Source organism: Barbus barbus, assembly GCF_936440315.1.
Source record: "Barbus barbus genome assembly, chromosome: 50".
NCBI classification, from domain to species: domain Eukaryota; kingdom Metazoa; phylum Chordata; class Actinopteri; order Cypriniformes; family Cyprinidae; genus Barbus; species Barbus barbus.
The window spans coordinates 16169414-16190494 of NC_136728.1; the positions used below are offsets into that span (position 1 = coordinate 16169414).

At 36.8% G+C, this 21081-nt stretch overlaps 1 protein-coding gene across 1 annotated transcript; it reads left to right on the forward strand.

Annotated features, from left to right (window-relative positions):
- Positions 1–2250: 2250 nt before the first annotated feature.
- lrrc4ca (leucine rich repeat containing 4C-a) lies at positions 2251–19936 on the forward strand (the record flags this gene model as incomplete). The annotated part of the gene is made up of 2 exons (XM_079414021.1): positions 2251–2290; positions 17939–19936. The coding sequence occupies exon 2, from the start codon at positions 17993–17995 to the stop codon at positions 19934–19936; it is 1944 nt and encodes a 647-aa protein (XP_079270147.1). The 5' UTR covers positions 2251–2290; positions 17939–17992.
- Positions 19937–21081: the final 1145 nt, after the last annotated feature.

Here is a 21081-nt window from a genome sequence, read left to right on the forward strand (position 1 = left end):
TTTCTAAAATCCAATGCATCTTGGATTATAGATGTGATATAATACCATCCAATCAGATCAAAGCTTGCCGGTTTGAGAAAGTCCCTGCTGGTTTTATGTTTAATATGCATTAGATGGTCAATGAATGGTTGTCTTTGGGTTTGATTAATGAGGAACCGCTCTCTGAAGACCACTCATGGGAGATTCAGTCGGTGTAACTCAAGGCCTCGTAATGCTTATGTGCGCATTTGTGTATCACACGTCTCTTTCTCTCCATATTATTAGTTTCAGTCTCTCTCAAGTTGTATTATATAAGACTTCCTGAAAAGCATCTAGTGTAGCTCATGACACGCCTCCTCATTTTCTGGGACAGGAGGAGCAGAGCATTAGTGCAGATGAGAACATATTGTACTGCAATTTAGACAGAAAAAAACACACACATATATTTGGAGAAGAGTAGAAGCATTATGCATAATGTTTGGTTTCTTTTATATTTGTTTGCATAATTATAGTGATAGCGGTTGTGAATGTGTGTGGGGTCAGATTCATGCTCATTCTCAACTGCCTAGAATTTATATTGATCTAAGAATGTTAAATATAATAATTATATTGATCATATTGATATTCACCCAGTTTGAGTTTGTTTGAACATGCACTACTGCTACTTGAACTACAGTAATTCATTTTGAGTGGTTACATTTGATGAAAATGATGGTTTCTGGCTATTTTAAAGTGATGGAAACTACCAGCTTGAATAGAAGTCATAGTTTGCCTGAAAATAAAATCCGGTCATTTTTTGGACAAAAATATCAAAGGCACAAAAGCTCAAGAGTATCTGAATTTTCAAACTGGTGCGACATGTTTGATGTGAGACATGTGAGAAATATCAGCAATTGTTATTTTAAATGGTATTTTTCACTGTTTTTTTTATTGATGGATGTAGTGGCAGATATATATGTATATAATTAAAATTCTTGTCATTATTCAGGAGCTCCAAACAGGGCACAGAAATAACATCAAATAAATGACAATTTTTTAAACTGGTGTGACATATTCGGTGTCAATGACAATGCCAAATTGTTTTTTTTTGTTTTTCTGCAAGCAGAATTTTTTAAGAATTGAAGGGGAGAAGTGACCAATGACAATTGTTTCCTCTTGAAACAAATGTGGATTTGGTAAATAATAACAGAATGATCTTTTTGGCTCAAAAAAAATCCCAACCGCTTTTTTTAATTGGTGTTTCTCCCGTTTTAGAAGTTTTGTAAATGACAGTTAACCATCAGGTCAGCATATTCTGTTTCCCAAAATATCTCTAAAAAAACACACACTAACACACTATCCACTTACCAAAACCACTTAGACATGAGAAACATAAGGATCAAACAGAAATGCTTCTGCTTGTTTAGAAGCAGTGGCGTCTGAGTCATCTCCTCTGTTCAGGAAACTGTGAACATTTTCCAGCCGGTCATTATGAACGAGTCCAAGTGGGGATTTCTTACACTGACGTTTATATTAAGCACATCTATTATTTGGAACCGCTTGAAGTTAGTCAGTAGAAAACAGGTTGGCTTCCAGTTTAATAGGTTTACAAACAAAAGCTTTGTCTTTCCGTGGTTTCCTTTTTGAGCATTTGGAGCCGGAGAAAGCGACAGGATCCAAGTGGTTTGTAATTGTAATGTGGCTGTTTTCTTCTCTTTTGTGTGCACAGGGCAAAGCCAGCTAGCGAAACCAAGCGTGAAGATGTCCAGAAACTTCTGGCACTGTGGAAGGCTTGGCAGGTGAGTGCACAGGAACAGGTTGTGAGGAACACACTTTGGCTGATTGGAGATCAGGTACCGAGCCCCGTCTGAAGATGGGATCGCATGTGACATGCACAAGCTGATGCGAGAGCTGTCTCGTTGGAGAGGAAGATAGATGAGATCAAACAGGACTGAATTACAATTAGTCCATGTGTCTGGCGTTTATTCATTTCCCAGACAAACTTCAGCTTTAATTCTCAAGCTAATCATTATATATTCAACCATCTCAAACATTTGCTCCAGCATATTTTGATTCAAGATAAACTTTTTGTACTCAACTCTGATTTTTGTTTTAACAATTATGTGCTGAAATCACCAGAAATAGACTAGTTATGACTGCAGTTTGTGAAGCTCCGCTCTTTTCTCCAGCGTAATTTCAGACTGTAATCAGCAGTGAAATTGCTCGTATCATGTGGAATTGTTTTTGTGAAATATTTATGCAGATTTTCCGATGCAATAGTCTGTAGGGTTTGCAGAACAGAGGAAATCAACAACACATGAAAAAAAGTTTGGTGAGTGATTACAATATTTTTGAAAACATGCTCAACCGAACAGTTGAGAACGCTTTTAATGGTACACTCTAAACAATTCTGGGTTGGTTCAGCCCAACTTTGGGTCAAATATGGACTAACCCATCTTTTGGGTTAAAAATTGAATGTAAAAATACCCCAACGGCTGGGTTAGTCCATATTGACTCAAAGTTGGGTTGAAACAACCCAGCATTTTTTAGTGTAACACTGAAAGATCCACTGAAGTGCCTTGAAACGAAAATTGTGACCTCTTTCGCTCCAATGGAAAACATATTTACACTGTCTAAATCGTTCCCCTAGCCCCTATATAGTGCACTACGTCCCATTCACCGTACAGAAAATGCTAACTCAGTGAACAAGTAACTGATTTCAGCCGCAGCTTCAGCATCTATTTATAGTGTAGGGGGGCGGGACACGTTGGATTCTAGAGAGCATTTGATTGGACAGAAAGTTTGATGAGAAGCTGAATCTGTAAGTTTTGAATGCTTATATCTTCTGAATGTGAATGTTGTTATTGTTTTGGAGCACGCCAGCCTATAAGTAATCTTAAGGCTAGCATATTCATGCTTACTATATTCATACATACAAAAAAAAATTAAAAAAAATATTTGAAAATAAATGTTTTATATATATGAGGAAGAAGACTTGCAAAGAAATGAACACACTTATTCAACAAGGACGCAATACATTTATCAAAAATGACAGTAAAGCCATTTATAACATTATAAAATATTTTTATTTTAAATAAAAGCAGCTCTGTTGAGCTTACTACTCACCAAAGAATTATGTAGTATAATGGTTTTAATGGTTTTCACAAAAATGTTAAGGACTGTTTCTACTAATGACTGCTAAAAATTCAGCTTTGCCACCACAGGAATAAATTCATTTTTTAACATAAAACAAAAAAAATATATGTATAAAAAAATCCTGAAAAAAGACAAAATGTTTTAAGAAAAAAAAAGAAAAAAAAAGCAGACAGTGAAGACTGTTACTGTTTTACAGAATTACTGTTTTTGGTTAAGCTATATTTTGAAATACAATTATAAATCTGTAGACTGTATAAATTTTTATTTTTTTTGTACATTTGTGCAACTACAGAAGTCTCATTTCTCAGAAAATGCCACATAATGGTTAAATGTTGAACTTAAACCCTTTTAAACCCTTCAGTGGTGATGTTTATTAGGGCGAAACTCATTTTAGTCGATGCAGAGTTATGAAAAATGCATTTTAACTATTAATGGAGACTTCAACCATTTTGTAGAGGCTTGAATTAAAAATTAAAACGTTAGAGTCTGTAAAAAACTGGAAGTAGGATGAATAGAGAAAATAATATAAATCTATAACATTTTGGACATAGATGGACGTACAGTACAGTACCTGCATTATCAATCCAGACTGCAGATTGTTTTCCTATATCATTCCTCCAGAGCACCTCATATTATATTCACTGTAATGAACTGTAAGGTTTTTTCTTTGGATGGGGGAGCGGTTGGTGAGTTATGGGTCTGTCCTAAATGTACCCCGGCTGCGTCGTTCCCCTGAGAGGGGAGCCTGGGTCAGCTGATTAAAAAGATAATGAGTTGAAGTGATAGATTTATGTTTTTGTCTGCAATATGTGGCCTTTTGCTGTCTCCCGTAGGAGGCGGTAACTGTATAAATAACAGATGGTGACATTGGAAGGCAACTGCTCCCTCGACTTAGTTGTCTCAGCCTTTTCTGGTGCTTTGTTAAATTAAACACCACGGCGATTAGACCCACAACATCTGAAGCATCAAACACGAGGCTGCCTCCTTCAGAAAGGCCGTCCTGACTCATGCAGATAGACATTTGATCAGGACAAATGTTATTGAGGGAATGACTGTGTGAGTGTGGCAAAAGCTTTAGTTGGACATACATTACGGTTTGTACTGAGCAATGCAATTTGTACTGAGAAGTTATGAAGTGGTTTATATACAGCAGGAAATGACAAATTGATCCTTTTTACTTTCTTAAAGGGATAGTATGCCAAAAATGTTTCATTCCGATATTTATTTATTTATTTTTATTTATTTAATTTTTTTTGCAAATAATAAATTTTTTGAAGTCATTGTTTTGGGACACTAATACACTGAGAAAATGTTTTATGTAAACTTTTATTTTTAAACAGTTTTCATTCAGCAATTGCTATTGAATTTCACAAACATAAATGGCAAAAACAGTTATTCATATTCATTCTTTTTGGTCTTTTTGTATCTTTTTTGAAAGGTGCACACTGAAAAAATTGTGTACAAAAAATATTTAATTTCACAAATAATAATAAAAAAAAGACAGGTAAAATATTGAATTAAATGTGAAGTAGAAAGAAACATTTCTGGAGTAAGTTTTCTTGTAAAACGTACTCCACATACTTTTTAGTTAAAACTTCAAAAAAAAGATAAATGTAAATAAATTAAAAAATAAAAAATATTATAAATATTCTAAAAAATAATATATTATAAAAATAATATATTATAAAAAAGAAACAAAAAAATAAAATAAATCAATTACTCATAATAAATAAATAAATTACTCAAAATAAATAATTTACTCATAATAAATCATTTACTCATAAGTCATTTTTTTTTTGGTCTTTGTGTCTTTTTAGAAAGTTGTAACCTGAAAAAAAAGTCACAAAAAATTACAGACATAGCAAGTAAGACATTGAAGTAAACATGAAAGTTCTAAGTAGAAGTTGTGAAAAGTTGTTTTTTTCATATAAAATGTACTACAATAATCTATTTTAGTTCCAACTTTGAAAAAAAAAACTACTTTTTTGACAGTGTATGTTTTTATTCATGTATTTTTTTTAAGTTATGCTCTGAAAAAAAAAGTGTAAAACCATTTTCACTCAGAAATAGAAATTGCTAGTAAATTTCACAAATAATTACAAAGAAACGGCAAGCAACTCTGAGTTAAATGTTTTTTGTTTTTTTTGTATGCATATTTTATGTATGTATATATGCGTTTCTTTCTTTTTTTCAGTTGAAATTCTCGACAACCCCTTCTTTCATTGGTTATAAAAGCGACCAGCACATTCTGCAAAATATCTCTTTCAGTGTTCATCAAAAAAGTTGTTTTTTAAAGGCTTGAAGAGTAAATGATAGCAGAATTTTCTTTTTTGGGTCACTATCATATCATATTTTGTTGTCGTCAGGACACTATGTATACAGGGCAAAGTACAAAGCTGTCAGTAAATAAGACCTACTCGCCTAGGGACCCAAAATACAGATGCCTGTTGAGGACACACAGATGTGCAGTTTTCAGCGGTGGCAGATTGTGTAGAAGCAGTTTTATTATTGTGATCCAGGAGTTTGTTCTGCAAACCTGATCCGTTCAAAGGCAGATCTGCTGAGAGGAGACTGATTTCAGATCACAGAAGAAAGTAGCCCTGAATGCTGGGTTTGACGCGGGGAGCACAGTGTGTGCCTGCACCTGCAGCTAAATTATCTGTTATTAATTCAACAAATGTAGTGTAACATTAGAATGTCTTGTCTCTAAAGCCCTGGAGGGATTTCGCCTGCTATCTGCATCTCCTGCTACCGCTGGCTTTTAGTGCTACATTTACAGAGTTTCTGCTTTTGATGCAGTAGAAAAGACATACTTTAAGATCAAACTTCCAATCTTTAATCCCTTCCTTAATTTTTTATTCTTTTTACTGTTATTGTTGCTGTATGATGTACAAAGACACTATTATTCAGACACTTCTTTTCTTTTTTTCCATCTGTAAAAAGCGAGAAGTCTTACTCTCTGTTGTAGCTGAAATTTTTTATATAAATTTATGTAAAGAGAAAAATTTTGATCTTTTGACTTTAAGGCATTTTCTTGCCTAATGTGTGAACATTTAGTGAGCTGTGAACATTTTCCCAGCCAGGTTTTGTTTTTGTTTTTTTTTCTCCTGTGGTGTGAACACGTGTTGCTGGTGGCTTATTTGAGACTTGCATACTCTAGACTCTATATATCTGTAACCCATACATATAATAATTTGTTTTGAATCGTACGGCAAAATGTCAGTTTAGATACTGAGGTGTTTGTCTAACACAAATTGTTGTGATTTGTTCACAGACGTGAATGTGTTGCGTGGGGAACTGACTGAAGAGGCTCAGAATTGCCACTTGACTTTATGGTCCTGAAAGAGGTATCCGTCCTTCCACACCCACTTGACAATCTTGGAGCGTGAGAAGAAACAAAGACAAACTACGCTAACGATAGTACGGTTAGCATAAACGGTTAGCATAAACACTCCAGGGATTATATTAAAACCCTCAAAACAGGTTGTCAGGATAACGGAAAAGTTGTAGGTGTCTTTGAAATAAGGACAGGAACCAATAGCTTTTGGCTTTTCTTGAATTCCCTTAAAGGGATAGTTCACGCAAAAATGAAAATTCTGTCATTAACTACTCTCCATCATATCGTTCTAAACCCGTAAAACTGTCGTTCATCTTCGGAACACAAATTAAGATATTTCTGATGAATTCCGAGAGCTCTCTGACCCTCCATAGACAGCAAGGATCCTACCATGATCAAGGTCCAGAAACGTAGAACGGACATTGTTAGGTAGGATCCTTGCTGTCTAAGGGAGGGTCAGAGAGCTCTCGGTATTCATCAAAAAAATCGTAATTTGTGTTCCGAAGATGAACGACGGTCTTAAAGGTTTGGAATGACATGAGGGTGCATAATTAATGACATAATTTTCATTTTTGGGTGAACTATCCCTTTAAGTGCCGTCCAGGCAGCTTTCTTCTTGATGAGCTCTGACGGTCTACAGCTGTGCCTCGCGATGTGCCATCAGACTCGGCCTGTTCCTCCGAGCCATGTCTTGGCGGTCGGCCGCCGTCCTTGGTGCCGAACAGACACAGCTGTGAAAGAAACATCGGTCGCGAACGCACAGATCCTTTCACCAGAGGTGAAACTTCATCATACATCAATACTTCCTCAATAAGACAAGCTTCCTCCCAAGCCTGCTGATTGAATTTGGTGAAATCAAACGACAGACAGCACAACATATGATTTCTGGCAAAGAAGTGTCCAAACGCACATATAATGCTGTGTAGACATTGATCGTAAGAGCACATCTCCTCAGCAGTGTCCATTCGCGACCCGATCGATGCGGCATCTGTGTGTCAGACACAATTCTGCCTAATTACACTAATACATCAAAGCAGGTAGCAGCGATGCGGGAGATAACGTCACGTCTATATGTATGCGTGAGGAGATTATCTGCGGTATTGATTTCTTGTCATGTTTTCTGTGTTTATGATGGGGGATATGTGGATCCGAATGTGTAATTGTTTTAGAAATAGAGAGAGAGGGATGTCAGTGTGGGATACAGTATCCCATGATGCATTGCGCTCGTTTTGACTTACTGTTTTCAGTGTGACTACTGGAAGCGATGGCAAATGGCTGTTACAGTCAAGACGAAATCGAAATGGACCATTTTTGCACGTTCTGTCACATTGCATAAACGCGTTACACGCTATACAAGTTCTTGGGCTTTTTTATGTTACTCAAAGGAAAAATAATCTATCTCCATATATCAATAGGTGATAATTATTAAATATAAATGTGTGTGTGTCTGTATATATATATACATATATATATATTAGCGCTGTCAAACGATTAATCGTGATTAATCGCATCCAAAATAAAGGTTTTTATTTATTTTATGTTATATATAAATGTATTTAACATATAAACATGGCATATTTTTCATAAATATATACATGCATGTGTTTGTATTTATATATACATAATAAATATACACACTATACACACATATATTATGTAAACAAAAACTTTTATTTCGGATGCGATTAATCGTTTGACAGCACTATATATATTTATATATATATTTAATTATGTAAAACTTATTTTATCATTAAATAAATGTATTTAATTTGCACAACAGTAATAATAATAATAATAATATATGTTTGTGCATTTTAATATGATCTATTATATTTAATTAATATATTATATATTTAATACTAATAGAAAATAGAAATATAAAAAACTAATAAAACTATATATTGAACACTTTAGCATATATATATATATATATATATATATATATATATATATATATATATATATATATATATATATATATATATATATATATATATACTATATTTACTATATATATATATATATATATATATATATATATATATATATATATATATATATATATATATACTATATTTACTATATATATATATATATATATATATATATATATATATATATATATATATATATATACATACACTATATTTACTATATATTTGTATATGTATATTTACTATATTCCTGACATTTTAGAAAATAGTAATCTTGGTTGGCAAAATTTTGTTCACCTTGCTTCGAGCAAGAACCTCGTAAATCTTTAAAATAATTAAGATTGTTTTAAAACCAAAAGTAATCATTATTGATGGATAAAATCAAGTCCTTAATTTAATTATCTTGTTTCACTTTGAAATATAACACGTTCATGAAATTGGTTGTTTTGTGTGAATTTTAAAGCATCTTTTCGTGACTTATTGTTTAATTGGATTACATAACCATACTCAATTGAATCAAAATGTGAAATAGCTGTATTTTGTCATATGTAACTGCACTAACCAGGCCTCTGTTTGGATATAGAAGTCTGTGTGAGCTTGCAGTTTCAGCACCACTGGTCCAAAGCGTGTTCCGGGTGCGACAGCGCTGTCTGAAGAGGCGAGTCTGAATTTGCACGGCTCATTTGTCTGGAGAATGTGTTGCCTCGGGCCAGGCCTCGTACCCCCACCCCCACCCTCTCCATCCTCGAGCGGCCCGTGGAAATGATTTAGACTGGATTGTTTGGTGAATGTGGTGCCCTGCGGATGCATTGGTCAGCCACTCATGGTTAACCGCACATATTTACTCCCAGCCTGCTGTTCACAGGGGTCACAAAGGGTCAGGATTGATTCACACCGTATCACGTAAGCATGTGACCTATTGCAGAATGCAGCACTATTATAACGTTGTAGTTGATTGGTAACAATGATGGGGTTGCAGAGTTAGTCAGTGATGTTTATTCAGTTCAGTTTATTTAATTTTTTGTTTTTAATAGATAGATAGATAGATAGATAGATAGATAGATAGATAGATAGATAGATAGATAGATAGATACTAATTAATAGGTAACATTAATAAAATATTAGCTTTTAAAAATCTTATTTATTAAATTATTTAAATGTAAATAGTTTATCAATAAATTATTATAATTAAAACAATATATTAAATAATATTTTAGGTTGATTTTCTAAGTACATATATCAAAATCTAAGTCATAATAATTTGTGTAATTAATAAGCAATACTAAATAACTAAAAAACAAGATTAATGTACTTTATTTTGTGAAGTGTTTTAAAATATTAAGACATTTTAAAAGAATATGCCTTGAGTTTATTTATTAAAAAAAATTATATATAGTTTATAATTATATTTCTCACCCTATTCTCTCAAAGTTTTGTTTGATTAGTTTCAAGCTTCATTTTTAACTTCATCCAATGAATATAATAATAATAAACATATCCAATAATAAACATATTCTTTGAATGCAAGACTTAATATCATAAGCATTTTCCCATCTCAAGTAAATGCATTTTTTAAAGGATGTTTAATTTTTTTTTATTTTACTGAAAAACAAGACCATAATTAGATGCGTACCCCAAAGCCACAATTATTCAGATGGCTAGTTAACTGGTCCCATAAATGGGTCCGCTGGAGTTACTTTATATTTAGTCCCAGAGCCATGTCTCCTTTCAGACCTGCCCTTTGTATAATCACTATAATTCCTGCAAATGGACTAAGGTCTGTGCAAATCAAGCCCGACGTGCCGCTCTCCACCAGCCAATTTACATGAATGAACTTTTAGGGAGCATTTCACACAAGAACAGCTAACATCATACAATCCCGCTGTGTGTGCCTACTTTATTGCTCCAACAAGCACAGAAATTCATCCCCAAAATGTCCCTCAACCATTTTGTAAAACGCTGACAGTAATGTCTTTTAAAAAAAAAAAACTCAGCCATGTGGCATTTGTGCTGTATCTGTGCATTTAATGTATTTCAATCACCAGTCATTGGTTCATTCCACTAGATAACATACATTTCGCTAAAATGAGGGGCGAGAAATCCACTAGGGGTTTTGAATATGAATAGAAATGGATAAATTGCCAGAGGACACTGAGCTTGTCTGTTTGTTGGATTGGCAGAGAGAAGATTGGTTCTCTTATTGACATTTTAATCCAGTCTAGTCAAGAGATGCTTTCAGGGCATCTTATTGTCAATGCAAAACTCCAGTGGCATTTGGATAGGAAAATCCACAACTGTCTCAATTAAACAAGTGAGTCTAGCAAGAAATAGCAGTGAAGAATTGCTAGTCATATATCTGACATCTTTTTTTCTGTTTTAAATGTTATATTAGATTCACGTCGAGCCACTGTTTAATGTCAAGATGTATTTTAACACGTTTGAACTAATTAAAAATGAAGGCTTTGATGTTGATTGAGATGATATTCTTCACAATTTGTCTCCATCGTGCATGTGTAGTGAAGGCACCTCCTTGCAAGGGTTGGCCTGGCAACCAAGGACAGGAAGTAAATCAGCGCCAGCTGAAAAAGTGGTCGCCAAGGAGACGTCGAGCAGAAAATTTGCAGCCCATTGAAAACGAGTGGGAGGGATATCAATATCTGGCGCCCAAAAAGGGGACGGGGCTTGTCGCAAGGGGGCGTGTCAGGGAAGTGATGTATTTGCAGAGATGCTAATTTGAAGATAGAACTCATTTGCATAAACAGTGCTGAAAAGAGAATATGCCAGATGGCTACTTGTTACTTTGGAGGTGCCTGTTCTATTGGAAAATGGCGACGCTTCATTCTAACTCCTGCAGAATGGAAAATGGGAACTTGATTCAATTAGCAGGATTTGTAGCTGGAGTCATTGAGTGTTGTGTTGATTTAGTGAGACTGACTGTATGTTTTCAAGGTCAGTGGAAATAGATACATGATGAAATGGTCACCACATGACATGAATTACTCAAATATGACATGTTCCTGGGTCAGCCTCCTTTGTTGGTATGGCAACAACATTTAGCCCTGAACGTAACCCTAAAATTCTTGGTACGTTTGCTCCAGGAAATGTTTCACTTGGAACACAAAAAGAGTTTCCAAAATTTCCATAACTGTTCTCTTCCCAAAAACAAAAATGAAATAAAATACATTAAATAAATGAATGAAAATTAAAAAAATCAATCATTTTAAATACATTAAAATGTATTGGTATGTCATTAGTTTGATCACTGGCCATTACGCTTTTTAAAATGATTATTATTAATGTTTTGTAGGTTCGGATTTAAAAATCTATCTATCTATCTATCTATCTATCTATCTATCTATCTATCTATCTATCTATCTATCTATCTATCTATCTATCTATCTATCTATCTATCTATCTATCTATCTATCTATCTATCTATCTGTCTATCTATCTGTCTATCTGTCTGTCTGTCTGTCTGTCTGTCTGTCTGTCTGTCAATCTGTCTGTCTGTCTGTCTGTCTGTCTATCTATCTATCTGTCCATCTTTCTTTCTTTTAAATTTTGTGGAAAAATCTCTTAATGATTTTTTCCATTTCAAGCTGTTCTGTTCCCAATCAAATTAAAATGAAATGAAATTAAAATAAATTATTTATTTTTATTAATTAAAATGTGTTAGTGTCATTAAGATTACTGGCTATTAAGTTTTTTTTTTAAAAGAAAATCAAATTTTAATAATGTTGTTGTTGTTATTATTATTATTATTATTATTATTAGTATTATTATTAGTATTATTATCATTGTTGTTGTTGTTGTTATCATTATCATATTTGTATAACAAATATATAAGAGTTTGTTTTTATATATAATAATGTTATTATTATTATTATTATTATTAGTAGTATTATTATTATTATTATATTTGTAAAACAAATATATAAGAGTTTGTTTTTTAACTTGTGTTTATTTATTGTACATTCATGCATGATGCCCCTGCTATCCAGAACACTGTAGTACAAGTATTTTTTCTTTCTTTCTTATTGTGGAAAAAGTTCTAAATGAAGTCATGCATCTGTACTTAAACATATCTGTCACTAAATAAATATACATTCATATACTCTAGAAGAATCCTTTCGGTTTCACGTGCTGCACTTTATCCAGCTGTGGTGCTGACTATGTTCTGCTTGGGAATGATGTTGAAGAGAGAGAGAGAATTCAGCTTAACGGCATCTTCACCATTTTATTGCACCCTGTTCTCCCCTTAATTTCCACGCTGTAAAAAATGCAGCTGACCTCCTTGTATCCCGCATCTCATTAGAGCGAGGCCCAGTAATTTATATCACCCTTATCTATCAGCCTTTTGTATTTCCGTGTTGTCATTGTGTACATCCAGACACCTCTTTTCATTTCCTCTCTCGCAGACTCATCAGGCGAGTTTTTCTCTGTGGGGGCCTTTCCAGCACTCTCCCTGCCAGTGCGTCTCCACCTGCCACCGACGCGGGGGTCTGGACTTGCGCGGTGCTAACAGATAGTCTGCTTTTGTTTTTGCGGTTGCCAAAACCCTTTTCCTCACCATAACCTCCAGTTGCAACCGCCTGACAGAGCCCACATACTTCGTTCCGTATCATTCCAGAATATGAGCGTACAGTGATGGATGCAGTTATTTTCTCCCCTTTTTCTGCCTCTTCTCCCGGTTCTCGAAAGAGCTGCAGTTCCGCAATGCCCTATAAATGAAACACTGTTGATTTTTACTGATTTGGCATGACTCATCCTTTTCATCCCTGTTTTTTTTTTTAGTGGAACCAAGATCCTCCTCACTGCAGAACTCACAGGATTACTGAGAGTCCTCAGGAGAAGCTCTCTTTGCTCGGTGGATGCTTTTTGGAAGCTTTGTTGTTAAGAAGGGAAACGATCTACCTTGAACCAATGCTTATTGTTTACATTACTCACTGGAATGTGTTTTAATTATACAGCAGTTTCTTCTGGTCCTCGAATCCAGTCCTCCTTTTAAGAACGTTAATGAAACTGCACATTTGAATTTGCATTGTTAGGGCCAGTAGGTGGCGATAAAATCTTTATGAATGAGTCTTTATGAATTAATTAATTCAGAACACTGATTCATTCAGGAATAAAATAAGTGACTGTTTTTGTGAATGAGTCGTTGAATAATGATATTTAAACGTTTTTTAAATTTAAACAAGTGATCCTCTTTATGAGTGAGTCTTTGAATCATTCTCAACCAATTTGTTCAAAGCTTTGATTTACTCAGGAATTAAGCAAATTACTCTTTATGAGTGAGCCATTGAATCATTCTCAATTGATTTGCTCAGGAATTAAGTAAATGACTCAGGAATTAAGTAAATTAAGTAAATGAGTGAGTCACTGAGGCAATCACTGATCCATTTTTTTAAATACTTGATTCTTTCTGGAATTAAAAAGAGACCATCTCTGAGTGAGTCACTGAATCATTCTCAAAAAAATTGTTCAAAACAGTGATTTCTTGAGGAATGAAGCAAATGACTGTCACTGAAGTCACTGAAGCATTTACTCATCTAGTTCATTCCGCTGTGTTTTTCTTTGGAAATATTTTTGTTGGCAAAGCAAGTAACCAGCAATGTTGTGACATAGTTACTGAATATTAAGAGTACCCTGGCTTGTATGGTATCCCTGATCTTGCTGCACCTGATCGTAATGGTTACTATTGTTGCTGCAGGTAACTTGGTGATTCTACAGTTCATAAGCTGTTCATCCGGCTGTAGATGGATGACCTTGTGGAGAACTTCCCATCCTGCTTTCTTTTATATGAAGCAATTCCCAGTCTTTTAAACCAATGGCTGAACTATCATAGTTTATTGATGGAATCCAGAATACCTATGAATTGTGCTCCAGCAGGCCTGCAGATAAATGAAACCTGGCTCAGAGCCAGTTGAAAAATCTAAAGGAAATCTTTTATTTTCTCAATACCTTTGGTTTTTGAATAGAGCAGTTTTGATATGACTTGTTTGTTAAATGACAGCATTACCCTCTTCTGTCCGCATCACTGGCATCTGTGGCCCGGGTGTCATCTGCACGTCTGTTGCCAAATGACGATGCAATGCATGTGGAAGCCTTCTATTTTTATTTTGTTTCACTTGTACTTCCTCTTCGCCTCTCCTTCCCTTTCCTACTCTTCTTATTTCCTTCCTCCTCCTCTTCTTTTCTTGTTCTACTTCCCTTACACCCTTTTTCTCTCTCCTTCCTTTCTCTTCTTTTTTTGTCTTCTTGTCTTTCTCTTTCCTCTTCCATTCACCCTCTTCCTTTTAACTTCCTCATATTCCTTTATTGCTTTACCTAATTTTCCTCTTACCTTCTACTTCATCCTTCTCCTCCTTTTCCTTCTCTTCTGCTTCATTTTCCTTTCTCTTTCCTTTCCATTTTCCTTTTGACTTCTCCTTTTTCCTTTAATCTTTTACCTCCTTTTCCTCTTCCCTTCTACTTCACCATTCTGTCTGCTTCCTGTTACATTATTTTTCCTTGCCTTGTCCTTCCTGTTTACTTCTCTTTCCTTTTTATTTTCTCCCATTTCCTTTCAACTTCCTCTTCCTCCTTTTCTTGTTTCATTGCTCTTCCTTTCTACTTCCTTTCCTCTTTTTTCTCTTCTTCCTTCTTCCCTGTTCATCACTTTCGTCTTGCCACCTCCTTCCTTTTCAGTTATTTCCTTTCGTTTGTCCTTTTCCCTTCTTCTTCTTCTTCTTCTTCCTCCTCTTCACTTCTAATAGTTTTCTTTCCCTTTCCCTCCTTAATCTTTGTCTTAGTTTCTAGCTTATATCTCTCTGTCTCTCCCTTCACTTTTCATTCCTCTTTCTCCTCCCTTTCACTTCACTTCTCCCCCTTCCTGTTTACTACTTCCTTATTTCTCCTTCCTTCTCTTCCTTTCTGCTTCCTCCTTTTTCTAATTCCCCCTCTTTTCCCTGCCATTACATCTTCCTTTCTGCCATTCTCTTGCGCTTCTTCTTCGTCTTCCGTTGCTTACCTTCTCCTTCCTTCCTCCTTTTCTCTTCCCCTTCCTCCTCCTTCTTATCCTTCCTCCTCTTCTGTTCTCTTTCTTCCATTATCTTCTCTTACCTCCTCTCCTCTAAAGTGAACACCATATTAATCCAATACAGCTCTTGACATTTGATTCTCTTGTGCAGAACTGCATGATTGCCATAATTGTTCTCACCTCACCCTGCTCACCCCACCGTGTGAGGGAAAGCACAGAAGCTTTTTGAGCTCGCACTGTGCCGAGAAGCACACAGCCGCATTGTTGTCAGCAGCAATGGCATTCACTTTCATGTTATTTGAAAAAATTAATTCACCTTGTTACACCTCATGCTTTTCAAGGCCTCTGCCGCTTGATCCTCTTCTTTACCTCCCTCCCTGCTAAAGCGTTTACCACCTGCTTCATCATCTCTTACTGGGGCAGAAGTTTAAAAATGTATTCATTTCATAATCTTATTTTTTGTTTATCATTTTTTCATCTAATTCCCTTCCCACACGAAATCCAATTTTGCCAGGCTCATTGTTTGAGAGGCAGCAGGATTTCTGTGGAGTGCTTTTTTGTTTGCTCCACTCTCTTTCTCTCTCTCGACTTGGAGCAACCTAGATTGTGTTATGCAATTGTATTAGTGTAAAATCAAATAGATAAGAAGATAAACCGGACCCCGCATTTGAAACCAGCAGGGATTTTCGTTTTTTCAAAAAGATTTGTGAAGTTAAAGCTTTATCTTTCCTTGTAATTGATCATTTACATGCAAGATATATATTACAATTATCTCTGCATGAAATTCAGTTAAATGAAGTAAAAATGAGCATATCGTTTAACTACTGTGAGTTGTTCTCCTTTAAAACATTTAGTGATAACACGGTTCAGTATATGTTTCGTGTGTGATCCTCACCAGCAGTCTAGAAGACTTCAGGGCAGCAATTCAAGTAGATTTGCGATGAAATAATTGATTATTATGGCAGTCGCTATTAGGTTAAGACCAGCACCCTGCCGAGAGGAAGAGGAAAGGCAAGCCAGAGAGTGAAAGTGGTACAAACAGTTTTGCAGTGCTTTCAACATGGTATTGTAATGCCCACAGGGAAGTACATCCATGTTCAACAGCTCTCTTTCACATCCTGCAATCCAAAACCCTTTCTAGTTCTCAGAGTGTCTATGGAGAAAATGTTCTGTGTTTATTTGCAGCACATTTTCATAATCGATTAGTCGGTGGGTTGTCTAAATGACTTGTCGTTCTTGAGGAAGCATTATATAATTAGTGAGATTGAGGGTTATGTTCACTAGACTAGACTTCTGTAGGGGGCGTTCAGATAAGACTCTTTCTTGTATTTAAAATCTTAGGACAGAGTGCAACAAGGTCTCAATACAAGTTTATAAAGCAAGCTGACTGCATGGTAATACAGAAATTGTGTTTTGAAACTAGTTTTCTAGGAATGCTAAGGTTGCTTTTGATTGCTTTGATTCTTAGGGAATGCAAGAATCTATGTAGACCCTTAAAAACAAGGATACACCCCATCTTGTTTTGGTTAAGATGTACTCTCTTCAAATGCATAAGTAAATATGTAAATCCATAAATCCATGTCTCCACCACATCCAGGTTTCTTTCTCAGTCTGGTCACACACGTGCCTTTAAGTATATCTGAGAGCCTAACGCTCTTGATACGTGGGGTTGATTGAAGGATTGGTAGGTGGGAAGCCATGCTTTTATTTATGCCTCCTCTGCAAGAATAAATAAAGTGACACAGACAGACAAGGCAGTTCATATCTCACTGACTGAGGAGAGAAGGAAACAGAGAAAGGAGACCCAATATTGAGGTGCAGCTTTATGTGACTTAGATTGTGAGTTCATGTCTTTGCACGAAGAGCACTCTCAGACACCACACACACTCAAAAAAATGAAATGGATATGAAACACTCTTCCAAGGGCATGTGTGTGTGAGAAATGTTTTGTCTGTGATTCACTTCCACTAGGCTTGAGGGACTTTAGTGGCTAGAAAGAGATTGTTTTCAATGCCGGAGCACCTATATAGTGACTGGCTTATTCCTATGTACCTTAATGGAACAAAGAATGTTCTCAAAATTGCATTGCTAATTTTAGAAATTATTTTTTTCCCACTAGTTTTTCACTACTGTGTGTACACTTGGATGGGTTAAATGCAGAGCATAAATTCCGAGTATGGGTCACCATATTTGGCCACACACCACTTCCCCTTCCCTTTCCTTCCCTTCCCTTCAATTCACTGATTTATTAAACGCTTTTGACCCTTTTGGTGGAGAATCACACCATGTAAATTGATTGCAGTGCAGCTTTTATTGCAGTATTTGTGGCATTACCTAATTTGCATAATTTGTTTTTGTGAATCAGGCAATGAAGAGCATGTGAAAATAAGCAACAGAAACTAAATAAGATTGAATATGTATTACATTTTAATATGTATTATCTATAGTATCTGTCTGTTTTAGCAACGATTTGTGTTAGTGTCATCTACAGTGGTATTCCAAACCTTATATGGTTCTTTCTCTCTTTTTTTGCAGTTCGGCCTAATAAAACCCTTCCCAAAGAGTGGAGAACCTGTCAGCGAATTATGAATGATAAACAAGATGACCTCTTCCCTGATGCAGCAGACGATGAGAGGTCCTAGGTGGAACCGGGCCCTGTCCGACCCATTGTTCGTGCTGTCACTGGCCCTGCAGCTTCTGGTGGTGGCTGGCCTGGTGCGAGCGCAGACCTGCCCCTCTGTCTGCTCTTGTAGCAACCAGTTCAGCAAGGTCATCTGTACACGACGTGGCCTTCGAGATGTACCCGATGGTATTTCCACCAACACAAGGTACCTGAACCTTCAGGAGAACCTCATCCAGGTTATCAAGGTTGACAGCTTCAAGCATCTAAGGCACCTGGAGATCCTGCAGCTCAGCAAGAACCACATCCGCAACATTGAAATCGGAGCTTTCAATGGGCTGGCTAACCTCAACACTCTGGAGCTCTTCGATAATCGTCTAACCACAATCCCCAATGGGGCTTTCGAGTACCTGTCCAAACTTAAAGAGCTTTGGTTGAGGAATAACCCTATCGAGAGTATACCCTCTTATGCCTTCAACCGTGTAACATCACTGCGAAGGCTGGACTTGGGCGAGCTGAAAAGGCTCTCATATATTTCAGAAGGTGCCTTTGAAGGCCTCAGCAACCTGCGGTACCTGAACCTGGGCATGTGCAACTTAAAGGAGATCCCCAACCTCATTCCTCTTGTCCGTTTGGATGAGTTGGAGATGTCAGGAAACCAGCTGTCTATAATAAGGCCAGGGTCTTTCAAAGGCCTCGTCCACTTACAGAAACTGTGGATGATGCATGCGCAGATCCAGACGATTGAGAGAAATGCCTTTGATGATCTTCAGTCCCTCGTGGAGCTCAATTTAGCCCACAATAACCTTACCCTCCTGCCTCATGACCTCTTCACCCCACTACACCACTTGGAGAGGGTACACTTGCACCACAACCCCTGGAACTGCAACTGTGACATCCTCTGGCTCAGTTGGTGGCTAAAGGAAATGGTGCCAGCCAATACCAGTTGCTGTGCCCGCTGCGCGTCACCTGCCAGCCACAAAGGGCGCTACATCGGTGAACTTGACCAGAACTATTTCCATTGTTATGCGCCGGTGATCGTGGAGCCACCAGCTGACTTGAACGTGACCGAGGGCATGGCGGCAGAACTAAAATGTCGAGCAAATTCTTTGACCTCAGTCAGCTGGATCACGCCTAATGGGTCCATCATGACGCATGGGGCATACAAGGTGCGCATTTCTGTGCTCAACGATGGGACGTTAAACTTTACCAATGTCACAATGCAGGACACGGGAACGTACACTTGTATGGTGAGCAACTCCGCAGGGAACACGACAGCCTCGGCTACTCTCAACGTGTCCTCGACAGAGAACAGCAGCTTCAGTTACTTCACTACAGTTACCGTCGAGACCACAGAAGCGGCACATGATGAGGGCCACCCAACGGTACAGCAGAAGGGCGGCCCTACTCCTTCTTATGGGATTTGGGAGACCTTACCACCGTCCTTCACCACCACTACCACGACAGCACGGACACCACTGTCCACCAAGGCCACCGACAAGACCTACACCATCCCAGTCACAGCCCTGATTGATGGCTCCCTCAACACCTTGGATGAGGTCATGAAGACCACAAAGATCATCATTGGTTGCTTTGTAGCCATCACCCTGATGGCGGCAGTCATGCTGATCATATTTTATAAAATGCGCAAACAGCATCACCAGCAGAACCACCACGCACCGACCCGGACCATCGAGATCATCAACGTGGATGAGGATTGTGTAACGGGTGGACCCACCATGGAGGGCCACCTTGCCCTCCCCCCACTGGAGCATGAGCACCTGAATCATTACAACGCCTACAAGACTGCGTACAACCATGCCTCCACCATCAATTCTATACACAGCTCTGCCCACGAACCTTTGCTAATTCGGGCCAGCTCAAAAGACAATGTACAAGAAACCCAGATCTGAACTGCTTTTCATAATGTGGATTAAACAAAGAAAAAAAGACTTCTAAAACTCTTAAGGAACAGTAAGTGACATATCGATTTTGAAGATTGTCGAAAACAAAGACACAGTAGACCGATGCAAGACGTATGAGAAGGATGTTGACAGGTAGAAAAGGACTTTAGGAGTTGAGTGTACGTCAACCGTTTCAAAAGTGTCTTTACATAACAGAAGTTATTTATTTAAGGAAAATAACTATTGTGGTTTAATCAAGAAAAGATGTAATCTGCAATTATTTTTCCAGCAATTATTTCTCCATGTTTTTTAATGATATTTTAAGGGTTGTTGGTTTACTAATATGCTTTTAAACTCTGTTTAAATCTGTTGTTCTGTACATGAGGACCCAAGTCATTTGCAGATGAATCTGAAATGTTCCATCTTTCTGAAATCTCAAGATTCACATTTAATGTCGATATTTTTAAAATATTAATTACAGATTGTCATATTAGAAAACGTCCACACCATAATTGTTTAAATTGAGCATGTTAATTCTAAATGATTAATTTATTAACTCCCCTTGATTAGTGATTTTTGACTATCACATTATTCAGTTGTCCTTGCTGAAAAAGAGGCTCTTTAAACTATATTGGTCTGTCTGTTAGCTTGTTTTAGAGGTGTTTTGGTCACTTTTCAACTGGACAGACTGGAAGACAAGCTTTAAACAGCTAATTTTTCAACAGGGATGGCTGCTACAAATTACATGCAGATGTATGCCTGGCTTCTCCGCCCTAAAATTTAGAACAAGGAGCCCTGAAAACATGTCCCAATTAAAACCGAGCTAAATGTCAGGAACACATGTCTATTTGATGCATGCAGGGCAATTTCAAATCCTTTCTGTGCTCGGACCAGAAGATTTATGGATTAAGTTAGTGTTTGGAGGCATCCCACATGACCTTAAATACATGTTGAGGCATCTCATGCTTAAAATAAGCTTTATTTAAGTCCTTAAACTGTTTTCTGCATTTTCTTTCTCATAGCGTACAACAACTTGAGTTCCTGTGGCAGTTCATCCTTGACACCCAACTAAAGTTTCCCAATACTGAGATGCAGCACATACATTCTATGCCAAATTCTATATGGGCAGGAGGCTGAAGATTGTAGGCCTTTAT